General features: G+C 47.6%; 1 protein-coding gene across 2 annotated transcripts in view; it reads right to left on the bottom strand.

Annotated features, from left to right (window-relative positions):
• Nat10 (N-acetyltransferase 10) overlaps positions 1–20,373 on the bottom strand; it is a 36,344-nt gene extending 15,971 nt beyond the window's left edge. The window contains exons 1-11 of one of the 2 annotated variants that reach the window (XM_004627059.2): positions 20,151–20,373; positions 16,540–16,662; positions 16,110–16,201; positions 13,235–13,406; positions 11,829–11,951; positions 9,398–9,459; positions 7,983–8,097; positions 7,804–7,911; positions 4,735–4,868; positions 3,441–3,534; positions 3,211–3,309 (exon numbers count right to left, since the gene is read on the bottom strand). In XM_004627059.2, the coding sequence (XP_004627116.1) occupies positions 3,211–3,309; positions 3,441–3,534; positions 4,735–4,868; positions 7,804–7,911; positions 7,983–8,097; positions 9,398–9,459; positions 11,829–11,951; positions 13,235–13,406; positions 16,110–16,201; positions 16,540–16,647 (1,107 nt within the window). In that variant the 5' untranslated portion in view covers positions 16,648–16,662; positions 20,151–20,373. The other variant, XM_023710653.1, reaches the window with a different exon arrangement.
• Positions 20,374–24,886: the final 4,513 nt, after the last annotated feature.

Raw genomic sequence — 24,886 nt, forward strand, 5'->3', positions numbered from 1 at the left:
GAGATGGCTCAGTGGAATAAGCGCTTCCCTGGCAAGTGCAAGGGCCTAAGTTTGATCCCCAGTTCCACAAAAAAAAAAAAAAAAAAAAAAAGAAGAAGAAAGAAAAAGGAAAAAAAAAAAGAAGTCTTCTAAAAGAGGAAATATGAATAGCCAATTAACATAACAAAAGGTGCTTCAACTATGAATAATCAGTGAAACCCTAAAGACAAAAGGAGATCCCATTTCACAGGCTGACAGACAAAAAGTGTTGTAAAGCACCCAGCACTGGTGAAGATTGGGGGAAATAAAAATTTAGGACTGCTAGGATGAAGAGAACAGGACCTGCTTTAAAGGAGAATGACAGAAAGTCAAGAAAGCCGGAGATTTATGCACCTCTAAAACCCAACAATTCTGCCAGGAAAATAGTTCGTGGCATAAGCGCCTGTCTGGCAAGCATAAGGTCCCGAGTTCAATCCCCAGTGCCAAAAAAAAAAAAAAAAAAAAAAATTCTACTTCTAAAAACAAAAGTCCTCAGGGCTGGCCAAATAGCTGAAGCAGATTAAAGTGCCTACAAGCAGAAGCTGGGGCCAGGGGATTGATCCCCAGCCTGCCCTGCTGGCCCCACCCCGAGAGGCAAGCTGAGAAGGCAATTGAGACCAAGAAAGGTGGCGCGTGCCTGTAATCCCAGCTCTTGGGAGACTTGGGAGGCTATAAACAGGCGGATCACTACGAATCCTATCTACGTAGTGAGACCCTCAACACCCTGTAGACCCTTCTTTAAAAATACAAGGGCTGGTGAGATGGCTCAGTGGTCTAAAGCACCTACTTAGAACAAGCTTAGCAGAGCACAGGGACCGTGGTTCAATCCCTCAGCACTACATGCCAGCCAGCCCCGCCCCTGGTGGGCTGAGCTGACCACACACACACACACACACACACACACACACACACAAATAAATAAAATTTAAAAAACAAAATACAACAACAAAAAGTCCTCTTTCATTCATGAGGTATTTAAAAATGAAATCATCCAGCTATATACACTTTAATCTGTACAAATTTGGAACAAGAATTTTTTTTTTTTTTGCTCCTTGAATGCCTTCAGGGCAGGAGTGTTGTGGGGATCGAACTACAGCAACCTGAGGCTGACAGCTTTGTGGAAGCAACCACTTAAAGAACTGAGCTAGGGCCAGGCCCCCATTCTGTACAAATTTGAAAACCAGATTTGAAAAAGGTAAGCTGATGGAAGATTAGTAAGCTACTGCTTATGGATAAAAGTAATATAACTGAAAAGAAACATCAACCTCAAAATCAGAAGTTACCTATAGAGAGTGACAGAAGGGAATGGGCAGGGGCCGGGGAGATGGCTCAGTGGAATAAGCGCTTCCCTGGCAAGTGCAAGGGCCTGAGTTCAATTCCCAGTTCCGCAAAAAAAAAAAAAAAAAAAAGAAGGGAATGGGCAGGATAAGAGACTTCAATTGACGCTCATGTTCTCTCAACAAAACAGTAAATGACCCCTAAACCCAAAACATCAAACAAAACATGCCCACATCTCAAACTGAGCACCAGGCAACTGAGCCCTGCTGGCTGCTGAGCTCTCCTGCGGAGTGTCATCACAAACCATACTGCTGGCTCTGAAGCTGATGGTCATGGAGGTGGCAGCTCCACTCGCTGCTGGCGGCAGAACACGTGCCCTCCAGAGGAGAAACTGAACAACGGATAAACTCAACAAGAATTTCCTAGCAGCAGGTAAGGCAGTCCTTGCTTTTAGTAACAATCCTCCTCCTGTCTCCCTGTCAGCAAGGGGAAGAGGCTGCAGAGGAACATCCATGAAGTCCCATAAAACCACTTCAACAAGGGCCAGCCAGATAGCTCAGTGGACTAAAACGCCTGCTTAGGCAGATGCAGGGACAGCGGTTCAATCTCTGGCGTGCCGTGCCAGCACCGCCCCAGGACCCTGAGATGAGGCTAAGACTGAGACTGGGCGTGGTGGTGCGTGCTTGTAATCCCAGTACTTGGGAGGCTGAAAACAGGAGGATCACTGAGTCCAATCTGTGTAGTGAGACCCTATAGACCATGTACTATATTAAAATACATAAAAACAAAAAAGAATTAAAAAACAACAACAACAAAATAACATTTGGTTATCACCTCTTCCCCGCATTTAGTCTGGAGACAAAGGACTGGTAATGTGAAAAGACACTTGATTACAAATTCAAGAGGAGGGACCTGGGGAGATAGCACAGTAGAATAAGCACTTGCCTGGCAAGCTCAGGATCCTGAGGTCAATACCCAGTACCACAAAAACAAAAAAAAGAAGACAATGACAAATTCAAAAGGAGCAAGGGCCCAGCCAGGGTAATTTCAGGGAAATGTTTTCCTTCTTTCATTGGTGAATTTAACTGGTCTCTCTTGTCTCACAGCCTGCAGCCCAGCCCTCATCCCCCCAACCAACATCAGTCTTTCCTCCTTTCAGCTGAGGAAATCAGGCAAGAGTGGGAAGACATGGGAAGAATGAGAGATTCTAGAAAGCGACCCAGTAAGATCCTTAAAGGCAGAACCCCTTAAGGCCACTCACTATCTGGGTTCTCTGGTAAAGGACAGACCTCTGTGACAGGAACATCTCACAGGTGAGAGTCCAAGGCCACTGCCAAGCCCACACAGCTCCTCCCTGCCCCATCCCCCTCCAGGAGAGCCAATGAGCCCACTGCACTAAGAGCCTGTTTGTCTCAGTCCCTTCGGTAAACCTGTCACATGATGCCTCCTGGAGAGGGAACAAAACTGCAGCCTTTGGACAAGTACAGAACATTTGGCTTAGAATTCTGGAGATTTATGGAGCTTCCAGGAAAAACGCTATTTCAAAAGGAAAATGGGCCACTGGCTAAACAACCAAGATTCAGAGAACATTTTGCAAAGCTCTTTCTTTCTTTCAGATGATGAAGTTACTGTTCTAGTTACAGATGTGCCATTTCAAAACCCGCAGAGCACTGATTTTCTGTTCACAGGCATACACCCAACCCCAGTTGGTCCATACGTGAGGGATAAAACTAACTTGTCAATCAGACTACACACAGTTGTCTTGTTCCAATGTTTTTCTTTAAGAAAAGCTGAAATACTACAACTGTGTTCGTATACACCACCACCATGGTCTAAAGAACCCAGAAAGACCCCACAGCAGAGACACACAGCAGGCCAGCAAAGCACAGAGCCAGGGTTGGAGACGAGCCTCACCTGAATGGTCTGTCTGTGCTCTCGGAAGACATTCACTCTGATCACTGCTTTATTAAACTCGGGGTTCAGAGACTGAATGATCTCATAATCCAGGTGCTCCTGGTGGGGGAAATGGCAAGCCAATGACAAGCTTTAGAAACTCAGTAATAAAATAAGCAAGCATCCCAAAGACCACTTGGATTTAAACCCAGCACCGAAAGTCAGAAGACAGTCTTACTCTAATTCCCTACCTGATACTGCAGCGCATCAAATCCTTTAAATACAAATTCAAACAGAGTGTGGAGGTTATCGGGGCTTGGGGAGGTAACAAAAATATTGGAGTACCTGGAGGATGAGAGAAAAGGGGGGACTGTTAAGAAATCAGGGCTTTTTTTTTTTACATTAGGGCATTTTAGAGAAACCTAGTAAAATATATTCTTCCCTCCAAGGCAGGGATAACACTAACCAAGTGCAGTCCCCGCCCCTATCAACCAGGATCTGTGACCCTAAGCACTTTGAGGCACCGTGAGAACAACTCCTTCAGTGTGCACAACTAGCACACCATCCCAAAGCAGCGTCCTGACGAGAGGAAGGGCCGCGCACCTGTCACAAGTGTGCTGAGGTTTTCAAACCGCTTACCCTGGGTGCTCCGTCAGGCGTCAGGCCAAGCCTACCTAGGAACCTGGCTAAATGCACAGGACACTTGAGCCAAGAGGCTGCGCAGCACAGCTGGAGCAGCAGAAGGGCCAAGGGCCAGGGGCCATGAGCTGCACTCAGGCCCAGCTCTGCCAGCAATGTTTGCGGGGGGCCTTGGGTCACTCACTGGAAGGCCCTGGGCCTACTTTATTCACCTATTAAATGGCCAGAACAAAAAGGAGAGCCTGGGGAGATAACATGTACAGGAGCAGATGGCCAACTGTAGCCTGCTGCATGACCGCAGAGCTGCAGAGCACACTCTCTGGGCAGCTGCCTCAATCTTTCAGCCAGGGGAAAAAACAAAGTGACGACACACTGGAAGGCAGCTCCTTAGTGACATGCGAGATCTCTTATTAATCAGGGTCGTGAGATCACCAAGTCAGCAAAGCTCTCACACACATCCCTGTCCTGCATTTTTATATTTCTTACTCCATTTCTTTGCTTTTGCATTATTCAACATCGTACAGTGAATATAAAGGCCAGGGAGTGTATGCACGTGTGCGTGTGTGGACACTCACACCGCACCTGTGGGTCGTCTGGGGCAAACAGTGCTGCTATTCCCAGGTAGGCACCAAGACCTAGAGAAATGTCAGTGACTGAGGAACCTGGGAGCAGGTCTGCTGGTCTCCCAACCCCACATCCTGCATACTCTCCCTGCCCAGCCCAGAGTTTTTAAAACTGGAGAATGGAACCGGTGCATGCCTGTAATCCTAGCACTTGGGAGGCTGAGGCAGGAGGATCACTAAGTTCAAGCCCAACCTGTGCTACAAAGTAGAAGGCCAGCTTGAACTACATACCAAGACTTTGTGTCAGAGAAATAAACAAAGATGGGAAGTCAGACCCCCTTACCCAAATGCCACTGCCCCAGCAATAGCCAATCCCAGGGCTGCAGATTTTCCCCGTCCACGGGCAGCAGTGAGCGCAACAGTACTCCTCAGGGTCTTCTCCGAGATCCCCTCAATGAATTTCAAGACAGCCTTGGCCTGTGCAGAGAGAAATATATTAGGCAAGCCCAGAGGAAGGCCTAGTTCGGTAACTTACTGCCATTCCTGGACAGGCCAGGCTGGTACCAAGACTGAGCAAGCAGGAGCCTTCTCTTGGACCAGAAAGTACCACTCACCCCTGGGCCTCCACTCCTTGGTCATCACTCCTCTCAGTGTCAAGCCTTAAGCAACAGCCAGACCTCTCAGGGTGACACCTCTGCTCCAGAGCCCTTTCCTACATACCAGATCACTGTCCACACATTCAATTCCAGCACAGTTCTACCACACAACACACAACTCCAACTTTAACATCACCTGACCCCAAGCCTCCCCACCTACCATCTTCCCTATCTTAGACAAGGGTCCCATGGTCTAGACCAAGTGTCCTCCTCCATTTTCTACCTTATCCCTGATGCATTACAAACCCTATGGGCAATGCCTTCAAAAGAGTCCTTGCCCTGGCCCTCTACCTCTGCTCAGAAGCTTCTGCTCCAATCCTCACAGCCTATAATCAGCTCAGCAGCCAAAGGGTCCTTTCACAAATAAGGGATACCTTAGGCACTGTGCAGAGACCACACAGAAACCTTCAGTCCCAACTCTCACAATCCCTCCAGCACCAGCCTGGACTCTGGGATGTCTGCCCCTTCCCTCTGCCCACAGGCCTCATTACTGCCCTGAACACCAGAGAGCTGCAGGCTGCCTCAGCCCTCACTGGGGGGGTTGGGGGGGGACGGGGACCTCAACCCCTCAAGGCTTTGCTCAAACTTCAGCTTCTAATGAGGGCTCCCAGCCCCATTTCAACACCAGCACCCTCATCCTGGCACCCCATCTCTCTTGCTGATCTTTGCTTTTGCCCCACTGTACAGCTTCCACTACACCGCGATCTGCTACTTTCCTCCCTGTCCCATCCACTGGAAAGCATACTCCACGAAGTAGGTGTCCTTCATTTGATGCCATCCCAGCGCCCTGCAGAGTACCTAGCCCTCTAAGTGGCTGAAGGAGAGGGGTACTGTGGAAGCCAACAGGGAAGAAGACCAGATGGTCCAGCCTGGGCTGTCTGGTCCTAGAGAGGGCGCCTCACCCACCAAGACAGTGACACTACTGAGACGCTTAAGCGATGCAGGCCCAGGAAGACAGAAAAGGGGGAGCAGGTTCCGGGAAGCTAGTCTCCCCCAATGGAAACACAAAAAGAGGACCAGGTGCTACTCATCCTGGCCTGCCTTCCTTAAATGCTCTGTTTTAGACTGAGAAGCTGGGCCAATAAAACATAACCAGAAAATTCCATTGATGTAACAGAAGGGGACAATCTAGGCTAAAATGTATTCTGAAATAATGTTTTAAAATAAAAATAGAAGTCAAAACTCCAGTTAGTAGGCAAGGGGCACGAGCAGACTGGTTCATCAATAAAAAGCCTAACACAGACACAACAGATGAAGAACGTACCTGCTTCGCTCATAATCAGGGCAACAAAATAGCAATCTGATGGTCCCATAACAGATCAGTAAGGACAACGTACAACCATTCCCAGTAGGGACAAGGCCGCAGGGACAAGGCCATCTGCATACACTACCAACTGCTGTGGCACCCACTCAGCATGTCTCCACCAGCTTATATTACCAGTGTACAAGCTGCCCAGTGGGACAGGCCGCACGCACAGCCCTGTGTGACGAGCCTCTGCCCCAGCAAGTCCTCTCCGGGAAACTTCTCCAAGCTGTCTTGTTCACAGGTGTATGTGTGAGGACATCCTAATGGTACTGTTTATACCAGTAAAACAGGACCATTTAGACCCTGAAGAGTGTGATACCTTACTAACATGTGTACATATCCATTCATATTCATGAGAAAAGCTCCAGAAGGACACATAATAAACTGTTAATAGTAGCCCTGCAGGGTAGCGCTGCCAAGTGGAACAATCATTCATACATTATACTCTTTTGTACTTAGTTTTTATTTTTTGTTTGATTTGCATGGCCACTTTCTTAAAATAACATTACACGGGCTGGCGAGATAGCTCAGTGAACTAAGCACCTGCTTAGGCAAGCGCAAGGACCAAGATCTGATCCCCAGCACCACATGGGGCGCCAGCCTCGCCCCTCGGCACACTGAGCCGACCATGGTGGTGCATGCCTATAACCCCAGAGCTGAGGCTGAAAACAGGGGAGTCACTGAGTCCAAGCTGCGTAGTGAGACCCTGTACCAAATACAGAAAAAACAAAACAATACAGTATCACTAGTAAGGTCTGCATCCTCACCTCCGCTTTGCCTTTCCCACATCCTTCCTCTCCCTCTCGCTGGCGACAAAGACGACACCAGAAGTGTCCCACACCACCTACACCAGCAGCTCTGCAGCTGGTGATTCCATTTCCAGGACAAGGGAAGCAGCCTGATGGGACCCAGTGCGGCACTGGGAAGTGTCACCACAGCTATAGCTCAGGCTTCACCAGAACCCTGAACACCCCTGGCAGCTGGGAGGCCTCTGGGCCATGCAGCACAGGCTGGCCACCATCAGTCCTGAACCCACTGCGCTAGCCACCTCTGCAAGCCCAGAGTGTGGCTGAGCAGGTCCTGCCCAGCCTGCCTTTCACATCAAAGCCCAGGTACAGAGCTGCACGGCCCTCAGCAGGAGCACGCTAAGGTGGAAGCGAGAACAAGTGGCCACATGCTCCTCTCACACTTAAATAAGCCAGCTCTAAGCAAAAACATGCACATCAGCCAAGTGTAGCAATCTGAGGAACCGGACACATTACCCTTGCATGAAAAAGCAGGAAGGCGTTTCCTCTTTAAATATAATCCACCCACCTCCTGGAGCCAGCTCCCCATGCAAGCAGGGGAATGTTGGGCCTTAATGTGCTGCTGTTCCTTTCTGTATGCTGCCTCGTCCTTGTGCTGTCCTGTACCCTCAACCAGGGTGGTGACATGCTGTGCCCACACTCACCTGATCCAGGGTCTTGCAGCAGTCCACCAAAACGCCCACAGGCTGTGTGTCCTGCAAGCTCTCTTTCAACTCCTGCAGCTCCAGAGCGGAAGGACTGAGATTCTCATCCTGCCACAGAGAAGAGGTTTGCCATGGTCCCCAGAGAGAACCCTGGCCTCGGGCCTAGGACCCCCACTCACCGGGGCCTGTGGGGGTAGGGCCTCAATGCTGGCCGCGTGGGAAGAGATGGGCAGGATGTTGAGCTGGTCATCGATGACGAGACACTTCTTACACGACGCCAGAGACAGGATGAACCTGAAGGGCACAACCTCTGGAGTGAGTTGTCAGGGAGGACAAGCAGTGTTTGCACAGGAGTGCAGAAGTGAAGGGGCTTTATTCAGGAAAACCACTGAGCCCCACATGTCTCTAAGAAAGCCAGAACAGGCCAGAACCAGCCTCAGGCCTCTCTCCAGCGCACCTGAACAAACTTATTTAACAGTCAGAAAACCCAAGAACCTGCCTACAGCCCTACGGTACACAACTGACACTAACTCATGGCCCCTCCCATATCCTCTAGGGCTCGACTGCGAATCCATGCCACACATGTTGACCAGTCACACAGGGAACCCTACAGACATAGATGAGTTTACCTGCTGTCACACAAAGCAAGAAAAAAGCAAGGGGAGAAGAAAAGTTCCCCAAGGAAATATAACCAAGGTTCTTGTATACAGAAAAACATAAACTGGCTACAGAATTCAAATCCCATGCTGCAAGGTAAGGGCCTTGCCTACTTCCACAGGCTTTAGGTCGTCAGCAGCTGCTCCTCCTGCCCTCCTTATTCTGTCGAGCCAAAGTGTAATGGGCCATTAAAATCAGAAAGGCTGCTGGGTTCTCCAAGGCCCAGACTTCTAAACCTCGGCACCATGACATTCTAGACCAAGTAATTCTTTTTAGCAGTAACCCTGGTTTCTACCCATCCAATGCCAGCGGCTTCCTCCCAACCACCTCAAAAGTCACAGCATCAAAACTATCTCCCAATGTCCCAAATATCCCAAGGGCAAAGCATTCTGGTTCACCAGAACCCAACGTAGGTCCAAGCGCTCACGCTGTTTCACAGACTGCTAACTGGTAGGCCCTAAAAGAGAGCCCTGCAGTAAAATAAATTTAGGAAACAATCAGATAAATTAAGCAGCTAACGGCCGCTGAAAACTTTTCAGAGACAACAGGCTAGTTGACTTTCATAAGCGACAGTGCCAGCACCTCCCGGACATATCTAACCTAAAAACCCTCTCTTCATAAGGCTCCTCTTGAAGGAGTGGTGTCTGTGAGGAAACAGCAATACAGGTATCCAGCCCTACGAATAAGCTAAAAGCCAGCGAAGGAGAAGGACTTAGCTAAGGCCAAGGTGGCAGCACGACGCTCCACCTGCCCCGGCCCCAACTTCCGGCCCTCTCAGCACGTCCAGTGAGCGTTACAGCTGTGGCTGTTGTCAAGAGCCTCAGCCTGTGGGGACCCTTACGACCTTCCCTGCTACAAAGGTGAAGGCTTCACTGGGTCCAAGATAAAAACACCCCCGAGGCTCTCCGACAGGAGACCGAGAAATGGCCTTCAGTACCTCTCATTAAATCTTCCCACCACGTCCTGATGGGCCTCCGTCCTGTATCTGGAATGCACGTCCTAAGAAAAAGGAGACAACATCCATTAACAAGGGCACCCAAACAGTGCTGAGGTCCCGGGTCCAAACACAGACTGTCGAAGGAGCTGTCAGCAATCCTGCAGGAAACAGAATCCATTCGGACCTGCAGCAGTGCCAGGGTCACACCCTCTTTTCTGGAAACAGGATCAGACTGCAGATGTAGTGTTTCTTACCCTGATAATCTTCCCTTAGTTCATCTTTGACATTTTCTGCATTTTATCTGGTAGCCTAACGCAGTGGAGTATGTGTGCTCATCAGTGCGCTACACAGGATGGTTGTCGTTTGGTCAAGAATGCCCCCATGAGGCAGGATGATTACAGCTGCAAGTTCGAGGCCAGCCTGAGCTACATAGTGAGTTCCAGACCAGCGTGGACTACGTAGCAAGACCCTGCCTCAAAAAAATTTAAAAACTTTTAAAAAGAATGCCCCACCCCCACCCCAAGGATTCAGGCACTAGTGCAGCTCTGGAAGGTGACTGAAGCTCGGGGGCTATAAAGCTGAACGCGCCATTAGGTAAGGGGACCTGCGTAGAGGTGCGTCTCTGGGTAGGACCTGGGAAGGCCTATCTCCTTCCCCAGCCCCTCCTTTCACTAGTTCCTGGCTGCCAGGACCCTCCCACTGCGCCTTCCTGCCCTGGCATCAGCTAAACATGGATTAAACACACAAGTCCAACTAAACCCCTTTTAAGTCGTGGATGTCAGGGGTTGTGTCCCCGGGACAAGAAACTGAGTAAGACCCTGCATATCCACTGGTGAACAAAGCACTTCTGTTCTCATGGAGCTTATATACAGTCCAACTGTTGGAGGAAGATAAATGAGCAAATAAATGCAAATTTTGGCAAATACTAAAAGGAAATATACAGTGCGGTGACAGCAAATAAGGCCTCCCAGAAACAGGGAGAATGATAAACAATGTGAGCACAAAGTCATTTATTTGTAACATCATCTAGTAAGTGCTCACTATATACCAGGCACTCGCCTCAGGATTAGGAATACATCTTTAAGCAAACCAGGCCCCTGTTCCTGTAAGGTTCTGAGACTAGTACAAGAAGACAGATGTGTAACTTCTATTGTTGTCAAATACTCTCTGAAGAAAAATAAAGTAGGTTAAGGAGCAACGGGTGGAGCCACCTGTTCCAAACAAAGACGACCACACTGATAGGGGACATGGGGTGGGCGAAGGGCTTGAATGCACAAGGATGCAAGTCATGTTGCCATCCCAAGAAAGGCACTCCAGTGGGAAGAGCAAGTGGCAAGGCCCTGGGGGACGTGCTGGGCACACCTGAAGAGGCTGGATGGGCTGAAGGAAAAAGCTGGCAGGAGCAGTGGTGACAAGAAGCAACCCAAGATTCAAGGCAAGTACATCACACTAGAAAAGCACTCAGCTTAATAAACCCTGTGGCCAGTCCTAACACCACTCCTGAATCCCTGGGCCACAGGCAAGACTCCAAGCCTACTTCTACCCCCACTCCTCAGCACGGCCTCCGCCAAAGTGCCTTTGTTTTGGGGAGGAAACTACTTCTCTTAAACTACCACAGCCAAAACCCTTGGCAAACTTGGAGTGGCAAATATCCCTTCACGGTCCCTGGGACAAAGGCTAGTGAACAAGTCTGTAAGTCTGGTCCTTCTTCGGCAAAATATACATTAGGCCTCTGCAGAAGAGCATTCCAAAATTCAAGTACACAAAGCTGCACCTTAACTGAACGTCACCACTGTCAAGTGTATAAATACCTCAAAACAGGAGTGAAATTCAGACTCTTAGGCACACTTAGAGCCCAAGATTCCTCTGCAGTGACCTTTTTTTTTTGTCTTTTTGATTTTTCGAGACAGGGTCTATGTATGCTGCTTAGTTGAGCTCACCGTGTAGCCCAGGCTGGTCTTCAACTTGCAACAATCTTCCTGCCTCAGCTTCCCAAGGGCTGGGATGACAGGCATGCACCACCACACTTGGCTTGCTGTAACAACTGCAAGAACTCCTTCACCAGAGGCTGTACTGACCACTACTGGAGCTAACTGCAATAGGAAATCTTCCAAGAAAGAGCACTACACCAAGGGCTGGCCAGATAGCTCAGCGGATTAAAGTGCCTGCTTAGGCAGACACAGGGACCAGGGTTCAATCCCCGGCGGGCTGTGCCAGCCCTGCCCCCTGGTGCACTGAGACAGCAACTGAGACTGGGAACGGTGGTACACGCCTGTAATCTCGGCTCTTGGGAGGCTGAAAACAGGAGGATCACTACAAGTCCAATCTACATAGTGAGACCCTGTATTAAATACATATTAAAAAAAGAGCACTATACCAAAACCAAACTGATCTAAACCCCATAAAAGTTTTATAAAACAAAGAGGCTTACCATGGTCATTGTGTACAGCTGCTTGAGCGAGTTCATGGTTCGCAGGAGGATGACCACCAGCCCACCACCTTCTACTGTTTCCACAGTCCTGGCCAGCAAGTTGGGGGTTAAGGCTTCAAAGTCCTAAAAAAGAAGGAGACCTCATTAGGAAGGGCTCCCCATGTGAAGAACACTCCCAGGGATGCTTAACCAACGGTAAGGCAAAGAAAAGGCCTCAAGCCGAGCATGGGGTCCCTAGGGGTACCTGGTACATGCCTACAATCCTAGCCCACTTGGGAGGCTGAAACAGGAGGGCTGCAAGTTTAAGGCCAATCTAGGCTACAGAGCAAAAACTCTGTCTCAAAACAAAAAATAAGGAAAGAAAGAAAAGGCTTTACAGCACAAACTCAAAAACATACCTTCTACCCAACTCACCAGGAAACACACACACACACACACACACACACACACACACAACCTCCTTCTCTCCCTGCCCTTTGTTAGGGATGCTACAGAAGAGCTCAGCCACTAAGTAGGCCAGAGTTTACATCAAAAATGTTTCTAATAATCCCCAATAAGATCCTATTGAAAGCAAGTCTTCTAAATTTCAATAAATCACACTTGAATTTCAGAAGCATCTCATATTCATGAGAGGAACCTATCAAAACCCAAATGTGCCACGTGGGGGAGCCACAGCTAAAAGCCTGGGGGTCCAGCAACCGGTAATGGCTGTGGACAGAACACTCCACCAAAGAACGACAAAGCCGAGGCTCTCCCAGAGGTAGAGAATAAGCAAAATACTCTCTTCTCTGGCCTCCACAGCAGGATGCAGGCCAGCAGAGCATGAGAGAGCACACTGAAATGCAGAAAGAAAAACAGCTTCTTCTGCTGACTTCTTCCCTTTCATTTGTAGTTTGTGACATGTTTTGTAAGTTACATAATCACTGTCATAGTACGTGAATGTACTAAATACATTCAGAAAAGTGAATCTGTGCATAAACTTGAGGTTTTTCTTTTTGAAAAAAAAAAAAAATATATATATATATAGGAGCGGAGCCCCACAGTGTTTTTTTGCTACTCAAGCACTCTGGAATGAGTCACAGAGCTCAGGGACCAGAGGAGTCTTCGACAAGTGCCAGTAAGAACCTGGGGTTACAGGAGTCCCAGCTTTAGCTGGATAGAACAGCTTAGCTGGTGCATCCCTGCATGTTCTGTATTTCTAAACAAGTACTGATGTGAGCAGAAAATTCCTCCGTATAGGTTGGTTGGGTGACCCAGTGTCCTTTAAAGTGGCCAAGTCTCCCATAATACTAGGGGTTGGAAGTTCCACGTGAACCTTCCCTCCTTACTGCACACTGCTCCCGGTGATGGTGCGGGAGCAGATAGCCCAAGGCCCGCTTAAAGCACAGGCTGGAGAAGTCACCCACCTGGAGGACGCACATGCCAAAGGTGTTGCCCAGGATCTTGTGGGTCTCATTGTAGTAGCAGTAGCGAATGTTTGTGGCTGCTACAAAGAGTTCGAAGGGGTCATCTTGCTTTATGTTCAAGGTCCCATTCTTTATTTTCTTCTGCAGCTGTCGCATTCTCTTCTTTCGGTGACTGCAATCACCCCCATGTAATAAGAGTCAGTTACCCAGAGACGCCCACTGATCCCCCTCTCAAACCAAAAGGGCCATTTCCAAGGGAACATGGAAAGTGGGCAGCTGGCTTCCCCCTTTAGAGAGGAAGGGAAGTGGATAGGTGTTGGGGTACAGTGGTTATGAAGATGGGTCTTGGAGACAGGGAAAATTCTGAGTGGCCAATTTTCCACTGTGCTCTGTGACCAGAAGACAAGACAGATAATGGAAAGCTCTAACCTTCACATGTGGCCAAAGCCAGAACTTGCAACCAAGCCTAGGAGACCCAGTCACCTTCGCAACCAGTGCTTCAACGACACTGTGCTGCTCCACCAGGGAATGGTAGAGCTGACAGTTATGTGTACCTGCCTCCTAGCTGGCTTCAGCTACTTCCTCCCTGGAGTGTGAGACCCTGTCCTCAGAACAGTATTTATCTAAGACAACTAAGACAGAGGGCACAAGGTCTGAAGTGGAAGGAAGCATCCCTCAGAAATCTCAGAATTATTTTTGGTCTTATAAACCCTGAATATCCAACTGCCATTTTTTTTTCTGGTATAAAAACAGAGAACAGGAGAGCTCCAAGCCAGGGAAATTTTGCCACAGTCCTCTAACTTAATAGCTAGAACTAAGGCCCTTTCCCCATAGGCTTTCACTTCTGTGAACAAGGGCAGCTGGGTAAGGCAATCCCCACTATCCCTTCTGGCTCATATTTATTCTAAGACAGACACAGGCTTGCTATGTAGTCCAGGCCAGGCCCAAACTCAATACATACCCCAGGCTGGGCTCCAACTCAAGGGAACCCTCCTGCCTCAGGCTTCCAAGTGCTGGGACTGCTGGTGTGTGCACGTGCGGCACAGAACCTGGCTACATCCCTAGGCAAGAGCATCACTGACAAACACTAAGAGGAGGACAAGATGGTAAAGGAGCCAACAGGCACAGCCGAGGCACTCCGAAAAAGCTCCATGAAGGAGGCAGCCCTGAAAGCGGACCTCAGTACAGGACGGCCGGAAGGTGGGAGGGGCACTAACATCAGGGAGGTTGGTCACAGCGTGGTGCAAGCCCAGGCAAAGACAGGCTGTGTAAGGAGACATGAAGGAGGAACACTCTAGGGCAAAGGGTAAGGAGAGGCTCACAGGCCGGACCTGTGACCTGCTAGGTCTGGGGAGGGAGACAAGAAGCAGAGGAAAAGACTCAGGAGGGAGGTGTCCGCAGGCACAGAAGCCAAGAAGGAAGAGCACTTCCGAGCACAGAGCAGGCAGCCTGTCAAGAAGCAGCCCTGGGGCCTGGGAGACAGCTCAGCAGTCTAAGCGCCTGCTTAGGCAAGTGCAAGGACCCGGATTCCATTCTCCAGTACTGCATGCCATGCCGGCCCCGCCCCACTCCAGGTATGCTGCCCTAGGTACGCTGAGCTGGGCACCAAAACTGAGCGTGGCAGTGCACACTACTAACCCAGTGCTGGGGAGGCTGAAACAGGAGAATCACTACCAATCTAAGCTGTGTAGAGAGACCCTATACCAAATACATAAATTAAAAAAAAAGGAGGAAACAGCCCTGCCCACTGCATCCTCGCAACACCAGAGGCCGCCATGCACCTGCCCACCACTGTGAGATGCCCCAGCTTGAGGACACCGTTCTACAAGGAAATTGGGCTGAGGTCCACATGGCTGGACTGGAAGCACACACAAAGCCAGTGCTCTTTCCGTTAGGAGAAAACAGAAAGCTGACCACAGTGAGAGAGCACAGAGCAGACACGGGGAGGGGAGAGGCTAAGATCAGCAAAGAGCCAGGCTAAAAGCTTTGCCCCCAAGCTCCCTGAATGACCCAAGCACTTAACACATGCCCTTAGGGCTCACATGGATTCCTGCTGGAGGCCTGCTGTTCACAGCGTTTCAGAGAACAAGGCAACAGCCAATGGCTGTACACACACTGGGGGAAGGGTTCTGAAAAGGGGGGGGCCTGCGGCACTCGGCCTGTGGTCTCTGGAGACGCCTCTGAGCAGTGTTCACAGCCGTAGAAGCAGTGGCCACACAGCAGCACAGGAGACTAGAAAGTGTGAAGGGTTCTATTTTGGAGTAGCTGGCTGAAAAAAGGCGGCAGTGCTAGCCCAGGGAACAGAGCTGGGCAGGCGGCTAGTGATCTCCTGAGAATCTGGAAAGCTGAGCCAGCTATAGGATAAAGAAAATTTAAGGGGTGTGTATGGGTGAACAGAAGAAAAACAAGATCCTGAAATGAGGAACAGGCCCAAGGGGGCGGGTTTCCTTGGACACACAATGAGATGCAGCCCCCTTTGTGAAGGAGAAAGGAGAATGAAAGACGAAGTCAGGCTGAGGCAGGAAAGGCAACTGAAGGAACCTGCACTCGATGCATCTGATCAGCTTAGGCAGTGGTGGCAAGCCTACGGCACAGTGCCACAGCCAGCTGTTCGCTATCACTAAGGGGCTTGCTATCACTGGCTTAGAGAAACAGAAAGAAATCAGAAGGCAAGGCACCTGGCTGGGCAACGGAATGTGAAAATTGTTCAAAGCTTACTGTCAGGAATAAAGAAAGAACATCAGTTCCATTCCAGTAAAATGTCCTCAGAAACAACATCATCACTCCCTAAAAACACTGTCAAGGAATTGTTCGCTGCCATTTACTGACAAGCTAGAACTGCATATGGGATGGGACGCCTGAGGGCCGAGCTTACCTGCTGAACCCCAGCTCTTTCTTGTAACACCACAGCACTGAAGGTCGTGCCTTCACAGTTGCTTTGGACAGCATGTGATGGAGAATCACCACCTGCCGAAGACAAATGGCACAGAACCTCAGGGACAAGAGAGACCACACCCAAGACCTCATCTGACAAATGCAGAGAGGCAGGGAAGGGTGGCACCCAATGTCACATGGGAGGAGACTAAACTCTAGGTTACACACATTTGACCTTGTGGTCAATCCACCACCTCCAGGGTTCAAACGGTACTGGCTTGTGTGCTAGTGAATCTCAATTCAGAGAACTCACCACTTGGAGGCATCTTGCCAGCCCAGTGAGCCTAACACCATAACGAGCAGGACCTTGAAGAGGCTGACCCTCCCAGACAGGAGACAGAGTAACTCAGGAAACATCTCCCACGCCTTACCTGATCTTTTCCTCGATCCCCAACCACAACAAAAAGGGATCTTTGCCGCTCGGCTACCCCATTCTCAATGAGAATCCGGATCCGGTTATCCACCTTCTTCCGAAGCATGGTGACACACTATCACTAAAAGAGAAAGAAAGTTCAATTTTCTTGGACAAAACACCAGATTCTGCGTAAGGAGCACGAGTCGGCTGCCTCTCGGGAAAAGGGTTAGACATTTATAAGTATCAACTTATAACTAACCCTTGACCACTGAGAGGACAACAGCTCAATTCTAACATGGGAAAACTCCGGACTAGAAGGTAACAAAGACCCTCTAGGGGCTGGGTTCGGCCTTCAGTGAACTTTTACCCGAAGGCATCAGTTTCTTTGTCCAGAAAAAAGATGGCATTGTCCACACCACTCCTGACAGCCCAAGGATCAGAAGCACCGTCCCAGTGACGGCCAGCGCATCTACAGAAGGCAGAACTTCCAAGCTCTCTCCATCGAAGAGCCCTGGAAACAGTGCCAACCCCACAGCAGCGGAGGTCCCTGCATCACAGACAGTGAGCTCTCAGTACAAGCCCATCCTCACTACGAGAAGCTTTATTTAACAGCATTGGTGGCCCATGGAGTCTTTGCTTGTTACTTGGAAAAAATATACACTAATAAATGCAGAAGAGGAATGATGCTAGTACCCATGTTGTACTTCTAAAAATATCACGACTCTGAACCACTGGTCCTCAAGGTTTACCACGCATCAGAATCAGAGAAGTGCAAACTAAAACTACACTGAGATATCATCTTACCTCCTGAAAGAATGGCTAACAGCATAACCTACAAATACCAAATGCTGGCGAGGAAATGGGAGAAAAGGAACTTTTCTACATCATTAGTGGGAATATAAATCAGTCTAAACACTACATAAAAGCAGTGTGGATATTCCTTAGAAAACTAAAAATAATTTCATTGGGGCATGGTGGCACACGTCTATAACCCCAGCACTTGGGAGGCTGAGGCAAGAGATTTGTTGTGGTTGAGAAGAGGCCAGCCTAGGCTATGAAGTGAGCTCAAGGCCAGCCTGAACTGTACAGTGAGACCCTGTCTCAAAAAGACAAAAAATAACATTAAAAAAAGGCCACAAGGAGCTAAACAGACAAAAGACAGGAATTAAATTCCATTTGACTCAGCGATCCCTCTTCTACGTATTGTCCCAAAAGATACATTGCAAGGATATCTGTATACCCATGTTTAAAGCTGCACAATTTGTAACCCAACAGAGAGATCTTGGAATCAGTGAATACGTCCATTAACAGATTAATGAATAAGGGACTGGGGAGACAGCTCAGCGGCATAAGCACCTGCCTGGCAAAACAAAGTCCTGAGTTCCATCCCTGGTACCAAAAAAAGATTAATGAATAAGGAAAATGTATTTTATACGTAAGGAAGTACCACACTGCCATAAAGGTAAACCTGAAGCTTTTGTAAGTTGATACAACTTAGAAGCACAATGTTAAATGAAATAAATCAGACACACAAATTCAAATATTATAGTTTCTTCTGTGAGAAATACTACACACACACACACACACACACACACACACACACACACGGGGAACAAAATAGAAGAGATAAACAGGGAGAAGTTCAAATACTTCCCTAAATTGTATACGCTGTTTCAAAAATATCTCCTATACATGCTACTTTGGTTGTTTCTTAATTCTGAAAAGAAAGTTTTGTTATTATGCTTGCTCCCCACCCCACAAACCCAGAAAAAGATATGAATACTGACGCTTACAATAGGATAGCATGGTAGGACTAATGTTACCATTTTAAATGCATATACAGATAGAAGAGATTTCTAAAAAGAGACTGGAAAAGACCAAGTAGTAGCTATTTTTGAGTGGTGGATTAATTTTCACTGTGTTCTTTTATCTTTTAATTCACGCTTTACTAAGAAAGTCAGGAAAACAAGTATTTCTATGATGAAATATGTTTCCCTCAAGGGAAACCTCTGTACAGACAGAGTTCAAGCATTACTACACGGGTCGGGGTGCAGACCAGTGATACTGTACTTGCCTAGTAGGTTCAAGTAGCCCCCAAAAGTTAGGTGCAAGTGATATAAAGAGTTCAAGTATCCCACGGCAGAAAAATGACAAGACCCAGGATTCACATTCACACCCGCGTGACCCCAAGGCCTGGGCTCTCTCCAGTCTGCTGGCCAGCTCAGCTCCCAAGCCCTCCTCGGCCAGAAGCTTAGATGCCACAAAAAGCAGCCAGTAATCACTGGGGATTCTTTTTGTTGCAGCTACTGTGGGAGCCCCGGAAGTATGAGATAAGGCTCTTGACTCTGTGCTTTCCTTCTCCTTCAAGGAGGTAGTTAAGAGAGGAGGAACAACTCCACATTAAAAAAAAAAAAAAACTAGTAGTCAAAAATAACAGCTATAGTAATTAGTCTAGGGCCTGAGATTAAGGTGGGCTGAAGGTGCCCACCTTAGCCCACCTTCAGCTAACTTGAAACTCAATAAAAAAAGATGCTTATTTTTTTTTAAGATGCTTATTCTGCATTCACTCATTTATTCGTCTACACCCAGCACACAGTGCTAGGCATTATTAGGTACACTGTCAAACGAGATAAAATCCTGGATGTGGCTGCACAATAAAGAATAGGAGCAAATGCACAGTGAATTACTTAAATGAGCGAGAGGGGGCTACGGATGTAGGTCATTGACAACAATGGCCTACCACGCCCCCAGCCCTGGAAAGAGTACTGCAAAAAACAAAAACACTTTCTTGAGGAGGGGAGAAAAGGACATCTAAATAACCAATTACTTCCCAAAACGAATGTAGCATTCATCTATTTATTTATTTATTTATTTGGTATAGGGTCTCCTTACGCCGAGAGGACTCACAGTGATCCTCCCGTCTCAGCCCCCTCCCCCAACAACGGGATTACACGCGTGCGCCACCAAGCCTGCTCTCGGTGGCAGGTGGCTGGCTCGGCGCGGGGCCGGCACGGTATGCACTACCAGGGATCCAACCCCGGTCCTCGCGCTTGCCAGGCAGGCGCTCAGACCGCCGAGCTATCTCCCCGGCCAAGAATGTAGTTTTTTAAAAATCTTTTTGAGACAAGACCTCACTATGGAGTTCAGGCTGGCCTTGAACTCGCAGCGATCCTGCTTCTCAGCCTTCCGAGTGCTGGGATTACAGGCGTGCGCCGTCAGGCAAGGATCATAAATATAATTACGTATCGCACACACCAATTTAAAAAATTAGCGCGGGGGTATCTAGGATCAGACTGCCTCTGTTCAAAGCCTCGCACTCTGACCAGGAGCTGCAGGCCAGCTCCGCAGAAGGCAAGGGCTGTCACCCACCCAATCTCCACGATGATCCCCGCTAGAGGTTCCCAGAAGGTAGGGACAGATACCCAGCACTCGAGAGCCTCGAGCAGCACTTCAGGGCGCTTCTCAGGGAAGGGACGACTCTGCCCAGCGGGGTCCGGGGCGGGGGGTGGCGTGCGCAGGACAGCTACCGGGAGGCAGAACCTTCGTCCCCTGGCCAGCTCCTCTCCTTGCCCAGGAGGGACGCGACAGCTCCTCGGCAGCCATCACCCGCCTTAGCGCAAGACGTACCGTACTGTGACCGGAGCCCCGCAGATCCCAACCCGCAGCTAAGCGGAAGCACGTGGGGCCACCAGACTGCAGAAGAGGGAGGAGCAGCAGGCTGCCCCTAGCGAATGCCTGGCCGCCTGCTCAGTTCACCCTGCTCAGCCGCACGCGTCCCGCTCAGGCGCAGACAACGCGGGCGCGAAGCCACCAGCGCTCGGCTGCGGCGGGCAGCGTGGGGCCTTCCTAAACGCCGTCTCCGGGTGATGACGTCAGATACGCAGGGCGCTTAGCGGCTCCACTACGCCACCGCGGATGTGCGTTTCCGGTCGCCGTGTTACAGCGACAGACGCTGGGTAAAATAGGCTCCTAAATGTCCACCCCTCCACCCTCCTACCGCCGTGCTGAAGGGTGTCCCCACGGTCCGGGGCAGCACGTGGCTTCCCCATGGTCGTGTTAGCCTGGTTCCTCAAGTGGCGACGGCTCCGCACTTAATGCAACCTTACTGACCCCCTCGTTTGGCAAAATTCAGCCACCCGACCTGTTTTATCCATCTCGCCTTCCAGCCTGCAGAATTTGACTTTGTGGACCTACCTGAAATTCTGTGTACTTCCTACCCACCACCCGCAATGCTTCACAAGCTCTCCTTGCCCGTGTTTAAAATCGGAAAACTCGCCTTGGGGTTGTGCTTTCTAGCTACTGTCCTCCAGCTCCAAACCATATGGGTTACCTTTGAGGCCGGAGCGAATTCCAAATATGTAGTGGCTTGCTTGATTTCCTGGCTAAGAGTGGACGTTTGAGGTCGAACTCAATTGTCTTACTCAAACTCCCTCAGATAGACACTTCCAATTTTAATGTACTCAGTAACACTACCCATCTTTGCAAAAACCGGGTTTATTTTTTGCGGAACCGGGGATTGAACTCAGGTCCTTATCCTACTGAGCTATCTCCCCAACCCTCTTTTTAAAGTTTTAAGTTTTAAATATTAAGAAAAAGAATCCAAGTAAAAAGTGACCCGATTCACTTTCTCTGGCGGGTAAGGAAGTTCTCTCGAGCTGGTGACACAGGAGTAGACTTCAGCGTAGAATGAGCACTGAAAATACGGCAGCCTGCCCATGCTGAAAATGTGCACAGAAACGCCAGGGGAAAGCCGTCAGTGTAACTGGTGTGAACAAAAGAAAAGCTAACAGGAAAACAACTCGGTAATATTGGAAATATGGACCAGAATTACAGTTTAATTTTAATTAAGGACAGCAACTGGAGTCTGGAGGACAGGGGACTTACATCCAGTTTGTGCAGGGGTTCATTCTCGCTGCTGTACAGAAACTGAACCACACAAGGGCAAGAGGAGAAACAAGATAGCTATCATAAGTTACTGTAGTTTCGTGTTACAGAATGGTAGTAGTGTGGTCCTGAGCGCTAAGAGACTCAAGAAGCTGCCAAAGTAGAACCAGGTGGACTTACGCCCCCACATTAATACACCTGAGCATCCGGATGAAGGGAAAGCAGCGGCTGTACATTATCGAGGTCGATTTGGAGTACGAGACTCCAATCAACGTGTGAGTAGTACGGAGATATGAGTCTGGAACTACAAATACTTAGGAGTAACTGTAATTCCAACTATCAAAATTATGGAACTGAATCACCTGGTGAGAAGAGCTGAGATGAAATCCCGTTCAACGCCTGCAGAAGCCACCAAAGGATGCTCAACTCATGAGTAGCCACTGAGACAGGAAATCTGTAGGACGTACTTAACCACTACTGCCCCACACCTTTTTATGTTGCAGTAGTTTCTCACAATGGGCTACTTCAATAAAAATGTATTTCCTACAATGCTTACCCCACACATTTCAACATTGTAGTGTGTCGTTTAAATGGCAAATTTATTAAGTGACCCACCATCCCCACCCTGAACAATGCCCATCTTAAATTTAACACGGCATGCAGCTACAAAGCTGACTATAGTACCCCTTACCTGTTTAATCCTCTGCTACTTCTTGGTTTTTCATAGTACTGGGGCCTGAACCCAGAGCTCTGCATGCTAGGCGAGAACTCTCTCACCACTGAGGTATACATCCTCAAGCCCTTTTCCAAACTTCTAAGGCAGGATCTCTTTTAAGTTGTCCAAGATGGCCATTTTATCCTCCTGCATCAGCCTCTGACAACACATACCACCTTCCCCAGCCTGCTAATCCTTAACTTTTTCCACTTAAATCAGACAGCATTCACAAGTCATTGAGGACTGGACCTTTGGCTACTTTTCCCTTTTGTCTGGATCTTCAAGTCTTAGCAATTGTCCCTTTTCAAGTCTCTCATCAGTTTGACCAGCTCATTTACCAGTCATGCTCTTCTATGACTGTCCATGCTGCGCTATCTACACACTACTTTAGTATATAGTCTTTGAACCACAGCGTTTTGCTCACCCAGGGCTTGGCAGGGTACCAGACAAGGATAACCAAATTTGGAAGGCTTAGTTCAATTGTTAAGTGTTTCATAATAATACTTAGTGAAAGCTATTACCTTAAGTACATTAGAAGCTGTTCAGTGAACTAGGAACAAATGGCTGGTCTTTCACTATCTACATTCAAAGATGTTGGCTGCTGCATGGAGAAATGAATTAGGCTTCAGAACAGCTGTTCAAGGACAATATTAGCAGGACCAGAGACTGAGAAAGCAGCCTAGCCTTCTCAGATCGGCCGACATATTGGTCCTTTCTGCTCTCACAAGGAACACTTCTTCACTTAGTGTTGCTGGATGGCATGCAACCAGAGGAGGTATCACCCTGACAATGAGGAATAATCAAGTTTTCATATAATTTAATCTAGTGTTAAGATATTTACTAGTTTTCTCCCTTTTTAAATTCAAAATAGGAAAACGTAACTTTTAACTTTTTTTCGCTAGAGGTCCTTCTCCCATTATCTCTATAAAAGACAAGCTCATGGGCAAAACTGACTCTTTATAAAAGGGTAACCTAGGAAATGCTAGAAGTGCTTAGGAAGAGCTCAAGTGGGATGCAGATACAGGAGCTTGAAATCGAAATGAAGTGTACAGATACACTGCTTACCTGTATCTCATTCCGACTAATTTAGATATATCTGAGAAACATGAGCAAATTTCCTACAGCACTAAGGAAGATCACTGCTCAATTACTGTACCTCAAGCACTTACGACCCGGTTATCAACTGAGCACCTCAATGAAAGCGCCTAATAAGCACACATTCTCATGTGTCCTATAAATGGCAAGTCTCCTACACAGAGCTGTATAAGGAGACAAAATAACTGGTAGAAGTTAACTGATTAAAAACATCAAACAGTCATTTTAATATCAAGATACAATGATCAGAAAAAAAATTTCCATATTTTTAGGAATATTAGGATCTAGAAACAAAACTGCCCTGACCAAGGTAATCACTAACATTCTCCCTTCACTGAAGACTTTTTAAAAAGTTCATTATCCATGTGAGGTGACTGTGCTTGTACCAAAGTATTTTATACATGGTCTTGCTACACCCAGAGACCACAGCCACATGTGGAACCATGATTCCCTTGTAACTGCTAAAATACACATTTGACCCAACGAAAGGATTTCTGCACCTAAGACAAGAATTCAAGTATTATACAAAATACCAAGTACCAAGATTCTGATCTTGATGGGTCTTCTGCAAAAGTTCTCTGTCCAATGAGGTATTTCTTTGAAAATATGGTCTGACTTGAGACAAAGTTTATGTAGAATGCCCCCACAAAATTATAGTATTTCAAAAAGAACTCTTAAAACAGATATAATAAAGCTACAAACAACTTTACACATTCACATCTGTACTAATGCATAGAAGTTTCAAACTCAGAAGGTTTATCTCTCATCCCGCCTCTCTGAACTGATTCATATTAAAACAAACAAACAACAAAAAAAAAAAAAACCACCTTATTTCAAGTTTGACTTCTAAATGTCATGAAACTATTTTCTACACAGTAACAAATTTAGTCTTACACAGGATTGTAAGCACATGTTATCTAGGGGTTATCCAACAAACCATGAATGTTTTATTTGTCCCTCTAAAATACAACTTACATATGGTTGTGGTACATCCCAGGCAGATGAAATCAAAGCACACAAGGGGAGGTGCTAGCAAAAGAAATATTCATTTGCGAAAGTAAACAGATAACCCTTCCAATATGATGTACCACAACCACACATGAGAAAAGTCAAGAATTTATTTTATTTATTTTAAAATAAACATTGAGGATTCCCCATAACCCACCACCCTACAAAACTTTTGAATGTGGAATGTTCAACAGCCTATCCATTTTAATAGGTTATAAAACCAGCAAAAACTCCAGTTGTCTAATGATGAATATTTTTGGGGTTTTTTTTTTTTGTTTTGTTTTTTGAAATAGCTGAGTACCTACTGAACAATTTCCTTAGCTAAAGGCTAAAAATAAAATTTTAATTTTTGTAAAGAAAATACCATTAACGTAGTAGCCTTTGCGTAACAGATGGGATTAATTCTCCATGTCAAAATGGTATGGGACAACAAGCAGCCCTGAGTTCATAGGCACACAGAACTAGTGCTCAAACTGCTAGCACAAACTCCGACATCATACATATGGCTAAGTCACTACTAAACCGTCTATCTCCATCAAACTTGAGAGACTCTTCCTATGTATCTACAGAAAGAAATCACCACTTGGAACATAAATGCCTCTGTGAGAAAAGGAGAAGCCAATTAGGGTTGAATTAGACAAATGCTAAGTGCAAATACTAC

Source organism: Octodon degus, unplaced genomic scaffold (genome assembly GCF_000260255.1).
Source record: "Octodon degus isolate 3935 unplaced genomic scaffold, OctDeg1.0 scaffold00018, whole genome shotgun sequence".
Lineage (NCBI taxonomy): Eukaryota > Metazoa > Chordata > Mammalia > Rodentia > Octodontidae > Octodon > Octodon degus.